We start from the raw sequence: 13,623 nt of genomic DNA, 5'->3' as shown, positions 1-13,623 counted from the left end.
TAGAGAAAGACTCCAAAACGACCCTCATTGCCTGAATCTTTGGATCTCACCCGTCCCGTCTCCAAGCTCGGGATTGGGCCCTGGCGGCTCTGCCCTCCAACCTCGCTCTACACTTTCGAGATGTCAGGTTGCTTGGAAGAGGTTTCTTCCAAGTGGATTTTGATTCTGAGAACGCAGCCTTAGAGGTTTTGAAGGGCAGTCCCTTGCCATTGGGCCCGAGGAAGATATTTTTTCTTCCCTACTCCAGCTATTTTGACCTTGTTGAGGAAGACCGGAACCGTTTCCCGATTACTCTCAGATTTCCAGGTCTTCCGCGCGCATATTGGCCTATGTTAGAGGCCATCGGGTCTGCCTTTGGGCTTGTTCTTCAAGTGCCCCCCCTCACGCCTTGCCGACATCTTCTGCCCACGTGGTCACTGCCTCCGAGGATGCTGTCCCCAGGGTCATGGTTCTTGCCCGTGACATTGAGGTCTTTGAGGACTATGTTTTGCTTCCGCGCCCTTGTGGCCCTTTGAAGCAACGTATGGAGATTGCAGGTAAACCCGATTAGTGCCGGGTTTGTCACCAAAAGGGTCACTTTGCTCGAGATTGTCCTCGGGCTCGAGGTCACAGAAGGCCTCGTAAGCGTGCCTATCAAGCGCCACCTCCCTTGGTTCCTTCCCGTCCTTCAGTCTGCCAGGTGTGGCGTGCTATCTCTCATGCCCGCCCCCCTAGTGCAATTGATGGGAAGGCTTCCTCGGATCATGTACAAATAGATGATGTTTCTGGTCAGAGGGATGTGTCAGCTGATGCATCTTTGCAGAGAGATGATATTTCTGATCAAGATGACTTTGTGGAGTCCTCTCTACTTGGAGGGGGCAATATGCAGGATGTTCAGCACAGTGGGGATCATGTATTGCAGGATTTTCAGCATGATGCCATTGCCCTTGATGCCCCGTAGGGCAAACAGGTTTCTCGTACATATGTAGGCACGGTGCAAGGCCTCGGACAAGCGCATGTTAGTGGACTTTGCCCTATGGATTTTCCCGTCCTCCAGCATTGTGAGAGGCGTCCTCAAGCTGCCCATCCTCTTCTTAGATCGGGGGTTAAACCCTCTTCTCTTGCATGAGAATCGTCTCATGGAATGTTCAGGGCCTTGGAGAGATTCCCACCCGTGGTAGGAAGTGCCTTTTGAAGGACCAGCTTCACCCTGCTGTTACAGGAGGGTCTATGGATGCGCTTTTGTTGCAGGAACACAAATTGGATAGATCTCAGTGTGGCAAAACTGGTAAGATGCTTTCTGGCCACACCTTCTGGTCCTCGGCAGTTGGGACTAGAGGGGGTGTTTGTATTTCAGTGGCAGCATCTATTATACCTCATGTTATTGGGCACGGTGTTATCATCCCTGCTAGAGCGGAGTGGATCTTGATCATGCATGAGGGTCAAAAATTGGGAATTTTGAATATCTATGCACCTAACGTGAGAGGTGAAAGGGTGGCCTTTTGGGACACCGTTACAAATGTCATTCCCCAGGTTGATCATTGGATAGTGGGAGGAGATTTTAATATGGTTGAGCAACCTTCTAACAAGAAGGGTGGATGCGAAGGGGGTTTTACACCCTTTGGAGCGAGCCTCATGGGAGAGGTCCACGCTTTCCTTTTTTGGCAGGGATTGCTGGACTGAGGATGACTTCCAGAGAAGGCCAAATTCCTTATCTTTATTTTGGCATAACCGCAGGAGATTGAATATCATTGACCCTAAGGTGCAATGTGAGCTGGTTGTTAGGGGCTTTCTTCCAGGCTCTGAGCCGTGGAAGGACTTTCTCATGCAGTAGATCATGAAGTGTGTCCCTGTTCGCTGAGGTGACTAGACTCTCAGCTCGCGCTTTATTTTTTCGGATGCAGTTCACCGCTCCCCTTCATCCCCCCTGGTTAGGTCCCTCCTATGGGCCGAGGACTGCATGAGGAGTTTTTTGGTACACTTCCCCCCGCGTTCAGCAAAGGAAGTAACCGGCAGCCCATTCTGTGGAATGATTTGATCTTAGATGTGCATGGTAGGCCTCTTGGGGCAGCTATGCATATTCTTTGGGCTGGCTGGGAGACGCTTTGCCCCACAGCGTTGGCTTGGAAGAGGTTTCAGAGTCTCACCGAGGTACAGAGATTGGATCTCACGCAGCATTTGAGAGGCTCTAGTCAGAGGATTGCACAGATTGACGCAGCCATTCCCAACCACTGGATTACTGGATCTTTCTTGGAACACCGTCATCATTCTTGGTTTGGGGTTTTTTCTGGGACAGGTGTTCTTCAGGTTATGGGTCTCCCCTTGCCTAGGGAGGATGATGTACCGGTCTTCTTTTCTGTATAGGATGGATGGCAGTTGGAGAGATGTGACGTGCAGGACCTTATTGAGGGCCGGCAGATTTGTCCAGTCATAGTTGTTGGCAGGTTAGGGAAGCATGTTTTTGTTGACCCCCCCCCCCCCCCCCCCCGATGATCACAGAGAGTGTTAGACTTTGGTTGTATGGTGGCTGCCCTATCAGACATTTGCATTGGGACCCCGGTGAGTGGGTGTGGAAGGATGCTTGTAACCCCTTGAAAAGCATGCCTTTTTTCAGTTATACGGTGCGGAATGCCAGACATCTTATCTTGGGACACATTCAGAGTGGACTCTCCATTGAAGATCAGCAAGATCAACCAATAGATCCATATAAAAGAGCCATGGACTCACCTGTTGAAGACCAACAAGGCCAATCAACCAAATCCATGCCCGAGTTGAGAAAACAACTCCAACTCCTTGTTCCATTTTCTTCCCCGATGCACGCGTGGGTATCTTCGGCGACCCAGAGTCCGAGCACCGTATGGTCAACACCCTCTAGGCTCCTTCGCACATGTCACCTAGTGCTTCACTCATAGGCCGCTTCCTTGGTCCCTCATCCACCGTACCAGAAGCTCACCATTTAAATCAAACCGAGGCTGGTCAAGACCTTGACCAACTTTGCTACACGAGACGTCCTCCCTTGACTCTCTGTCTTAGACCCCATTGGGAATCTTACGGCATTTCAACTGACATTCAGAGGGTTTTTTTACGGAGATTGTGGCATTCTTATAGGAATGCCACAGATTTCCTCCTTTATCTGGGTTTCTCTTCATGGTGGTCTAGCCACCAATCAGTGGAGGTCAGTTACTGGTGCTTGCCCAACATGCCCTAGATGTGCAGAAGTTTCGGAGTCAGTTTACCATTGTTTATGGGAATGCAGGGAAGCACAGAGGGTTTGGTCTGCGATTGCACACCTCTTTGGTAGGATTAAGAGGGATGCTATCATTTCTTTTGGTTCTATCATTTGGTTGACACAGTCTGGGCCACAGCTCAAATTCGAGGGGACTGACAGGAGCTTGGCCATTATGGTTAGGCAAGGAGTTGCTCAGTGTTGTCTTCACGATTTGCCACTTTCACACTTTGTCCCTCCGGCATAGAGGTTAGACAGGTCTTGGGAGATTATTGCTAGCATTTCAGCCTGGAATATCTGGAAGGCTAGATGCACCGAGGCTATTGAGAGTACTCCCGTTCTTGTTTCTCAGTGTCTTTGCACGATTTGGAGTGATATTATTCACACCATCATGGCTATCTGGGCGAGAATCCAAGGATCTTCGAGGACTGCGGAGAGGAAGCGCGGCCAGTTTATGAGAGAGTGGGACATTGGTATCTTTTTCACGTCCTCTCATTCGGGACCCTATTCGCAGCACAGGGCTCCTGATTGGTTGAGATCTCCACCTTTCTTGGTGTGAAATCTCCATTTTGTAAAATTTTTTCATACTTAATAGAAGTCTCAATTCTGGAAAAAAAAAATAAAAAAAAATAAATATCTTCATATTCGTTTAAAAGCTTCTTGCAACAAAGGTTTTGGACATTATTTCTAAGCAATATTTCTGAAGATCTTTCAAAGCGGTTTTGAACGAGCTCATTTCTGAATTGTCAACATCAAAGCATTAGTAGATCATTATTTTAATTCTTCGTGGGACGCCATCGACATCGAGCACTTCGACGACCTTCTTTCGAAGTACACGGGTGTCAGATAAGCTTGCTATCTTTTCTATTTTATTTCTGCATTTCCATAATATTTTACTTGTTTCTTTTACAAGGTCAATCTATCCACAACCACTTACTATCCAAGATCAAGTAAACACACTTCAAGCTTAGTTATTGAGTGAGAAGAGGCAAAGGGAAGATTTTGAACGAAAATTTACTCGCAAGAAGCGAAGGCCTGCGTATTCCGAATCTGATTCTTTGGATTCTGACGAGGACCCTATCCAAAGGACTATGCGAGCTACTCTCAAAGCTCAAGAGTCTCGAAAGAGACACAAGATCAGCAAAAAGGCTTTTACTTTTCAGGATTATGATGGCAAAAGGATGTACACGTCATACTCGCATGGTTGAGCCAGCTTGATGATTATTTTTCTGAAGAGAAATTTTCTAAGAAGGATAAGGTTAAATGAGCTACTAATCATTTAATAGGTAGTGCAGCTCTTTGGTGGAAAGTTATTAGACAGGGCAAACGCAAACCAAAGTCATGGAAAGACTTCCAAAAGCTAATCAAGAAGGATTTCTTACCTCCGTCATATACAAGAGTAAAGCCAGACAACGATGGGATATTTTGGACAGCTCAAAAAGGAAAACATATCAGCCTATATTCACAGATTTTGGCAAACCTTATTACAACTTCAAGCTATAGAGAAAGTGCGTGAAAAAGAGCAAAGGAGAAAGTTCATGGCAGGTCTCAAGTAGATTATTAGAGCAAAAGTGAACATGTTTCATCCTCGTTCTCTTAGCAATGCTATCTCTCTAGCAATATACTGCGAGAAGAAAGATGGATTTCCGACGGATACTACAGTGACAGATTCTCATATTCCTCAATCTTCTCCATCTACACATTTTGAGAAGTTTCAGCACAAAGATAAAGTAGAGGAGCACAATGGTCTACAAGTGAATGGAAAGAAAACTGAAACTGCAAAGAAGACCAATAATGGAGATCAAAAATCTCGTATGCATGTTACAGACGTGACAAAGAAGGACATTATGCATATGAGTTCCCAGAAAAGAGAAAGAATCGAGTTGCGGTCGTGAACGTGGTTAAAGATGAAGACAAAGGCGACCAACCTAAGCAAGAGGGTACTTCCAATCATGATTTCTACCACTAGAGAGAGAAGCCTCAAACTCATACTTATGCATTGTTTAATTTTATTAATTTTTTAAAAAAAGTTAAATTCTAATATATATGGTCAAGATAGTTCAATGATTGATATGTACTTTCTATACGCGGAAGAAAATACATATTAGATCATTCACTATCAGGACTTGGGTGAACTAACAATGATGCACATATGTTTTTCGACCAATCACCGAAGAATATATGTAGCTTATTGTTATTTCACATTCAACCTTTAAACTCCTCATTTAAAACACTTTCTTCAAATTCTTCTCTTTTTATTTCAAGTAAGGTTAACTAGGTGTCTGTGAGAGATACTTGTGTTAGTGTCTGTAAAAGATACACAAACTAGTGTATGTGAAAGATACTCTTTTGATGTCCGTGACGGATAATCTAAGTGATATTTATCTGTGACGGATAGTGTTGAGAGGGATTCTATCTGTGACGGATATTATATTCTGACTCTCTTCACTTGCTAATTAAACACGCAACTAAGGTCAGTTGCAACCCGAACAAGAGGGAATGTTACGGTAATTAATTTATTGGATGATCCAATAAGTAAAAAGAATATCTTGGGTACCCAAGTGTGATTAATTTGGTTGTGAGTGAATCCAATCAACTGTGACATGTGTGATGCATGTAAGAAATGTGTGAGTTTGATTGTGAGTGAATCCAACCAGCTGTGAAATGTGTGATAAACTTTGTGAATACATATGACGCGTATAAAAACATTGTGAATGAATCCAATGTAGGTTCTTTGAATTTGTGATTAATTTGGTTATGAGTGAATCCAACCAACTTTGACATGTGTGACGTATGTAAGAAATGTGTGAGTTTGATTGTGAGTGAATCTAATCAACTCTTTTGAATTGATGAGGGTGACCCTAGTTGGTTGTGAGTGAATCCAACTAGCTGTGACATGTGTGAAACGTGTGGTATACTTTGTGAATACGTGTGACGCGTATGAAAACATCGAGAGTGAATCCAATGTAGGAGTTTGATTGTGAGTGAGTCCGATTAACTCTAAGACACGTGTGACATGTTTAAAGGTTTTGTGAATTTGATCGTGAGTGAATCCGATCAACTCTAAGACACGTGTGATACGTGTGAGGATATGTGGGAGTGAATCCACTTAAACACATAATGACATTGTGAGTGAATCCAATATGAGAACAATTAATATGTTTTATCACTCGTGTGTGCTTATAGTTACAACCGAGAACAGTTGTCTTCTCAACCAGGAGGACTATCACGAGAGTGAGATTTTTCACAATATTTTATCATGGGAGTGAATCCAATTAATTATATGTGATGCATGGTTCATGTGTGAAGCATGGTAGTGAATGATTTCTATTTGTTAGAATTATTTTTGTGGATGATTCCAAAGTACTTGTGATCTAACATTGTGGACTATGTTGAGTATAGATCATGAGTTCAGGACAACCAAGGTGGACATTGGACGAGATTATCTAGCCAAGCTCAAATATTTAATTTTGTATGGTTTGGCCCATTGTACATATGTTGGGCAAGGTTTATTTTTGATGAGATGCTTTAAAAGCATTGGACTAAGGTTCAATTTTGTAAAAGCCCAATTTTGGAAAAGCTGTGCTATTTATGGCTCCAAGGGCTAAATTTATTAATATGATTTAAATACCGCGTGTGGGAGTGGAGCCACACACGTTAGGGGAGACATTGCACCCAATCTTGTGTTCTTTGATTTTCATGCTCTTTTTTTTTTTTCCCGAGAAAAGATCCTTTCATTAGTTATAAAAAAAAAGATCCTTTCATTAGTTATAAAAAAAAAACACCCACTGGGCTACAAAACCCTCTCCTGCTCATAAGAAGGCAGAGCAAAGAGCCAATCAAGGCAGCTAGGGAGACTCTCCCTAGGTGCAAAAAAGTACAAATAACTGAGAGGCTATATCATTCAATAGGAGGGGGGAAAATCCAAACAGGTGGCCTGAAGTGCCAGCAGGGGGGTACCCGCGTGTAGAGTATAGAAGGGGCCGCTGCGCCAAGTGGTGTGGAAGGCCTGGCGCCGCAAGATCGCTCGATCCGAGTCGCCCTGGATGCGGTCATACTGTCCTCGTAGGGTGTGAATCAACTCCTGCCAGATCCCCCGAACAGTCTCTGCTGGTGGCTCCAGTCTCCCCTCAAAGGCCCTGAAACAACGGGCTCTCCAGGTGAACCATATGGTGAGGCTGCTGAGGAGCTCCCATCGTAGATCCCTCTCCTGTGTCCAGCCGGCACACGAGAAATCCGGTGAAGGAACAAGGCGAGGCTGGCCCCTAATGAATCTGATGGCCTGGCTGTCCTGCTCCGTCTCGTATCCCAGAGCAGGCCCTGACGAAGTCGACCAAGCAGCGGCTCCCCACGTATGCATGCCGCATCCTCAGCCAAATCTGTTGTGCCTGTGGACAGTCCCATAGGCAATGTCTCTGTGTCTCCAATGGGTGGCCGCATCGGACATGATTTTCATGCTCTTGATTTATGCTATAATATTATGGTTTATTTCTTTTATTATTTACCCCCTCGGGCTTCTCCTTCGACATTCCGCCCCCCCCTCCCCTTTCGTGCTGTCTTTCCTCCGGTCTTCCGCCTCTCTGTGTGCAGCCTGTTTCTTGCAGGATTTCTGCTTTCGCCTCGCCTACGCCTGAGCTTCAGACTCTGATGGAGACTCCTCCCGCCTCGCCTCAGAGGGACTCATCCGCAGCCCCCTCGCCCGCCCCCGAGGACATCCCCATCAGGCTTTCTCTTTCGCCGGAAGAGGAAGCGAGCCTCACCGCAGAGGTGGAATGCCTTCAGGCTCATTCCACCATCTGTCGTATAGTCGGCACTCGCCCTAGCAGAGGGGAGATCCGGGATCTTCTTCAGGCCCGCCTTCTTGCAGATGTGGGCAAGATCCTGGACGTACAGCTACTGGGCCGTGGACATTATCAGATCGAGTTCGAGACCGCCCAGAGTGTGGCCAAGGTCCTTGCCATGAGTCCCCTTGACATCCGGGGTGCTCGGGCTTTCTTCAGACCTTGGCAGCATGGCTTTGACCCAGCAGCGACTGAGCAGGGAGAGTGCCTTTTTCATGTTACAGTTTGCTTCCCTGGACTCCGTCGGGAGTATCTTCCGCTCCTCTCTCGGCTAGGAGCATTGGTGGGCTCGGTACTCGAGACTGGCCCCACAGCAGCTTCAGTGGTGGCCAGAGCAGCTGGGCTACCCTCCGTCAGAGTTTTGGTGTCTGACATCTCCCTTCCTAAGGTCATTCAGCTACCTAGGATAGGGGAGGGATGGATTGATCAGAGAGTGGAGTTTTCGGGGCTCCCAAACCAGTGCTTCATATGCAGGCAGGTCGGCCATCTGGCCAAGGCCTGCCCTCGCAGGAGACCTCGACCCTCACCACAGCAGTAGGCCCCTGGTGGCCCGCCCACAGATGCGGCACGGCAGGCTGCCTCCGGGACACCTGCTCAAGCCACAGAGACTTCGGAGTGGCAGCCTGGACAAGGGCGCCGCCGAGGGAGACAGCCACAGCAGCACGCTCAGAGACCGCTGCAGCAACAGCCACAGTCTCAGCCTCACTGGGTTCCCATGAGGAACAGCTTCGCTCCCCTCCAGGAGGAGACACTTGCAGAGACCACTGAGGACCAGGAGATGCCAGCACCCCCTCCTCCCCCCCACCCCCTTTCCTCCCACCGCCTCGCTTCCACCTTCGCCTCTTCCCGTCCCCGCTCCGGTTGCGGCAGCAACTCCCTCTCCACCCCCCTCGCCCCCCCTCCTCCCCCCCCACCCGCCTCGCCTTCCCGGGAGACCCCAGCAGTCCCCTGGCGTTCGCGCTGAGCACTGACCTCGCTCGAGCACCACAGAGGAGACCTACCATGCCGATTCGGGCTTCACAGATATCATCTATCCGCAGTCGGCTGAGTCGCCTCGGTGTTAGACAGCCATCGGAGGCTTTCGATTACACCTTCACTCGGCTTTTTGGAGCAAAGGGCCCCCATGAGCCAGCACCCATCCGAGTTCATGTAGTGATACCTCCGGCCCGCGGGGAGGAGGCACTTGATTCAGCGGTGGCCTTCTCGTTCCCTCTTTGTGGCCCTTGCGACCGGGAGTGGACTCTAGAGCTCGCTCTTAGCACTTTGAAGACTCAGGCAGTTGAGTTTTCTCATCATGTGAGCGACCTGGAGGTGACAGATGTGATAGGCCGGCTCTGGGAGCTGGCTCATTTTTTCTTGGATCCCGGGAGTGTGGATGCCTCAGGGATTCGTCATTTGGTCGTGCGTATAGTGGCAGACTTAGCACGTGACCCTGGATATGTATGTATACACGAGGTTGCTCTGTCAGAGCAGGAGGCAGTCGCCATGGGCCACAGCCACTGGCGCCTGCTCCGTGATTCTTGTGGTACACCGGGTGGGCAGATTCGAAGCCGCTCGGATGGGGACTACTCTCCATCCAAGCCGCTTGCGAAGGCCCGCCGTACGGCTGAGACAGCATCCACCTTAGTAGGTCACCCATGAGGATCATCTCATGGAATGTACAGGGCCTGGGCGGAGCACATTTTATACGCTATCGAGGTTGCTTGAGGCAGGAGCTTCAGAGATTCCTGGTTGGTGGCAGCATTGATATTTTGATGATGCAGGAGCACCACTTGGGTGAGAGCAGGATCCGGAGGTATGGTTCGATGATGCCTAGTAGATGGGATACCTTTTGGTCTGCAGGGTTTGGTCCTTTGGGTGGACAGGGAGGAGTTTGCATGGTCATTGCAGATGTATGGCTGCAGGCCATTGTGGATCGAGGGATCATTGTGCCTGGCAGAGCACAGTATGTCATTTTGAGGATGCATGATGAGCTAGTGGGCGTGCTCAACGTCTATGCGCCTAATCATGCTAGTGCCAGAGCAGAGTTCTGGACCCAGGTTATGGATGCATTGCCAGAGGCCGCACATTGGTGTGTCAGGGGAGACTTCAACATGCTTGAGGACCCGGCCGATAGGGTGGGAGGCAGTCATGTTACAGTGCACGGCACGGAGCTTGCAGCTTGGGACCGGTTTTGCATGACACTGAGGATCACTGATGCATGGCAGCATGGGGCCTTTTCCCGCTCTCAGGACAGTCTTAGTTTCTCTCGGTCGGATCGTCGACAGGGAGGGACTAATTTATCTCGGATTGATCGCTTTTATGTGGGCGACTGGTTAGGGGAGCGAGGGGGCTCCGTCGGCATTCTCGCAGGCACCTCATTTTCAGATCATGCGCCAGTTATCCTGACATTGGAGGAGAGGACACGGGAGCCCAGCTTGCAGTTCAGGATCCCAGAGAGGGTACTTACAGATCCCAGTCTCGCTGAGGACATTGAGAGGATCTGGCATGATAGTCAGTGCCCTGACCAGGATGCAGCAGGCCAGTGTGCCCAGGGACTCATCGAGCTTAGCTCTTTTCTGCACGCTGCAGCTTTGACACGGCTGGGAGAAATTCGCGAGCGGGAGCATCGGCTGAGACGCAGCCTTGCCTCGCTTCAGCGCCTTCAGGAGCAGCAGCCTGCATGTGAGTGGTTGGCGTCACAGCTGAGCCAGGCACGCCAGGAGGTTAGAGAGGCAGAGGAGCAGAGACATAGTTTTACTATCGTCGTCAGGCCTCTCAGTGGACGCAGCTTGGTGATAGAGTGACTGGGGAGTTCTTTGAGATCACTGGACCCCGCCATGCTCGGGCAGCAGTCCGTCAGCTTGGTAGACCGGATGGTTCAGTAGCTACTGAGCCTGGGGAGATCAGAGCCATTGCCACTGCATTTTATAGAGACCTGCTTTCAGCGGAGTCAGCCACTGAGGACAGAGATGCTTGCAGACAGACTGTGTGGGCCCACGTGCAGAGAAGGGTCACAGATCGTATGCGTTCAGTTCTTGGTGCGCCTCTTTCAAAGATTGAGCTTGCCGAGGCCTTGAGGGTCCTGCCGCGACATAGTTGCCCACGGGAGGACGGACTGACGCCGGCCTTTTTTATGCGCTATTGGGACCTATTGGGGCCAGGCCTCCGCAGAGGCTTTCAGCATGTTTTGGATACTGGGGTGATGCCGCAGAGCTTTTCAGAGGGCTTGATTTATCTTATCCCCAAGGGGGAGGGAGTATCAGATGATATTCGGCATTGGAGGCCTATTACGATCCTCAATACTGTCTACAAGGTCTTAGCAAAGGCCTTGAGTTTGAGGATCCAGCCCTTCCTGGGGGAGTTGATTCATGCTACTCAGACAGGATTTGTCAAGGAGCGCAGTATCCTTGACAACATCTTCACTTTCTGGGAGGCGACGCCCCGAGCTAGATTTCTTGGCGATATCCGATGGATGACAAGACTAATGAGTCACAAAAAGTGAACCAGATGACCTGCTCATGTCTTGCACAACGATGACATGGCGAAGAACACACTTTAACCAGTAGATAATGAAAGATAAAAAAATCCGTGACAATGGTAGGACATGTTTTGCATGCTTGGAAGTAGAAAATGACATAGCACCAAAACATGTAACCGGCACAATGAGTTTGCAACCAGCAAGCAGGAAAGTAGCAAGGGGGGCAGCATACAGAAGGAAGGTGACAACAGTCAGCAGATAAAAGGAGGTGCAACAAAGAAGGAATACCCACTGTGCGCAGCGCACAAAGAGACGAGGGAAGCAAATCTGATACAATGTGAAGCAATGGCAAGAAGCACAAAACAGTTCTTTTTGAGGCATGAATGCGAGACACCATAAAGTAAAGATCACAAAATGGTGAGACATGGTTTTGCTGAGGTTATTGTACCTGAAAATTAAGAACAAGGTACTCAAGCAACGGACTAACTTCATAGAGACTACCAAGTGCTGTTTCTGAGATCCTTCCACCCACACCTAGAGACAAATTTTGCAATGAGTAAAGCGCACACTTCCAAGCCTTTATTGTGGAATCAAAGAAGCCCCAACCAACAGCCAAATCCTCAAGAGCCAAGCCTTCTGGCATGCTTTCTTTCAAAGATATATCTGCAACTTGCGAGGTGTCTGTATCTGCAAGAATCAAAGGCACAACAGCTCTTCTGCACCCTCTAATGTTTAAAACCTTCAAATTTGAGTTCCGTTTGACAATATGAGCCAGCCCATTTTCAGACACCTGCAAATCACGAACAATACCTTCAAAGCATATGAGGGAGGCCATATTAAGCCAGACATAACCAAAGCAATGAATGACTCAATCACATAAAAGGCATATTCATGCACCGGATTTGCACCTGTGTCTCTCTAAGATCCAGTTTTTGCAAAGAGGTTCCTTTGAAACTAAGAATTGTGCTGTCATCTACTCCGGTAAATCCCAGATTCAAATTTGTCAACAAGAAAGCCTTGTTCAGAAGCTTCGCAACTGAAACCTCATCCACACCTATTAAGCAAAGAACAAAATGCAACAAATTTTTTTATGAAGACCAGTATTCAAAATCCTATTGCACCTCTTATCAAGATCCTTCAGCAGAATTTAACACCATCAAGTTTTGACTAGTGTTTGGGGTAGAAACTTGGACTAGAGTGCAAGTAAAACAAGGGGATAGTAGCCAAGGCTGTTGAGGTGGTCTTTGTTTTTTTTTTCTCCGGGAAAGAGATCCTTCAATTAGTTAAAGAAAAACAGCCACAAAGGGCTAGATACAACCACCATGGGCTACATACAAACTCGCCTCATTGAAGGGTGGGAGTCAAATCATCACGAGGGGAAGAGACGCTTCTCCTCCGGCTGGCCGCTCTGAGGCGAAGGCTATCTCATACAAGGGGAGGGGGTGGGAACAACCACACAGGTGGTCTGTAGTGTCAACTGGGGTCTCCTCCTCTATCTGTGAGGAAAGGGCCGGGCCTCCAAAGTTGCAAGAAAGGTTCTTGCCACTTCCGCATGCGGTCTGAACCTTCCTGTAACTTCCCCCACTGACCATGGAGGGTGTGAATGATATCAAGCCATATGCTCCTGATGGTCTCCACCACCGGCGGAGTGTGGGTACCCTCGATGGCCCCACTGCATCTAGCACACCAAATGTGCAAGGCTGCTATGCTACTGCAAATCTCCCATCTCTGGCATGAGCCTGGCCACCAGTCGCCTCTAGGTGGGGCTGTGATTGCTACTGCTGCAATACGATCCTGACCACTCCAGCCTCTATGGCCCAAGCAACAGTGCCCCATGTGATGATCCGGGACGATGCCCTATCCATAGCAAAGATGCGGAGAATTCTCTGCCAAATCTGCTGAGCCGTCGGGCAATCCCAAAGGCAATGTCTCTGAGTCTCTTGGGAGTGGCGTCTTACATCCGCCTCAATACAAATGTCAATAAATTGTAGGAGTTGTTTCTATGGGAGCCCTACGATGTCTAGTACCAATACACATACTCAATCACCAGGCACTACTTTGCTCGTTTCACTTTAGAGTCTCTTCCTGTCTGCACACCAATCATGCCAAGAGCGCAC

The 13,623-nt window shown here is 48.5% G+C and overlaps 1 protein-coding gene across 21 annotated transcripts in view; it reads right to left on the bottom strand.

Moving 5' to 3' along the window:
- The window catches only part of LOC147622718 (BTB/POZ domain-containing protein FBL11-like), a 188,453-nt gene that overhangs the window by 55,025 nt on the left and 119,805 nt on the right, over positions 1–13,623 (bottom strand). For all 21 annotated transcript variants that reach the window (XR_015269489.1, XR_015269491.1, XR_015269487.1 and 18 more), the window contains 2 exons: positions 12,415–12,560; positions 11,955–12,296 (listed from right to left, as the gene is read on the bottom strand). Coding sequence is in view for 14 of the 21 variants with exons in the window: in XM_086822333.1 (XP_086678459.1) it covers positions 11,955–12,296; positions 12,415–12,560 (488 nt within the window). In the remaining 7 variants the exon portion in view is untranslated. The remainder of the gene's footprint in view (positions 1–11,954; positions 12,297–12,414; positions 12,561–13,623) is intronic.

This window comes from Cibotium barometz, chromosome 28 (assembly GCF_041138505.1).
Source record: "Cibotium barometz isolate CiBa-2024 chromosome 28, ASM4113850v1, whole genome shotgun sequence".
Classification (NCBI taxonomy): domain Eukaryota; kingdom Viridiplantae; phylum Streptophyta; class Polypodiopsida; order Cyatheales; family Cibotiaceae; genus Cibotium; species Cibotium barometz.
This window is presented reverse-complemented; position numbering and strand designations above follow the sequence as displayed.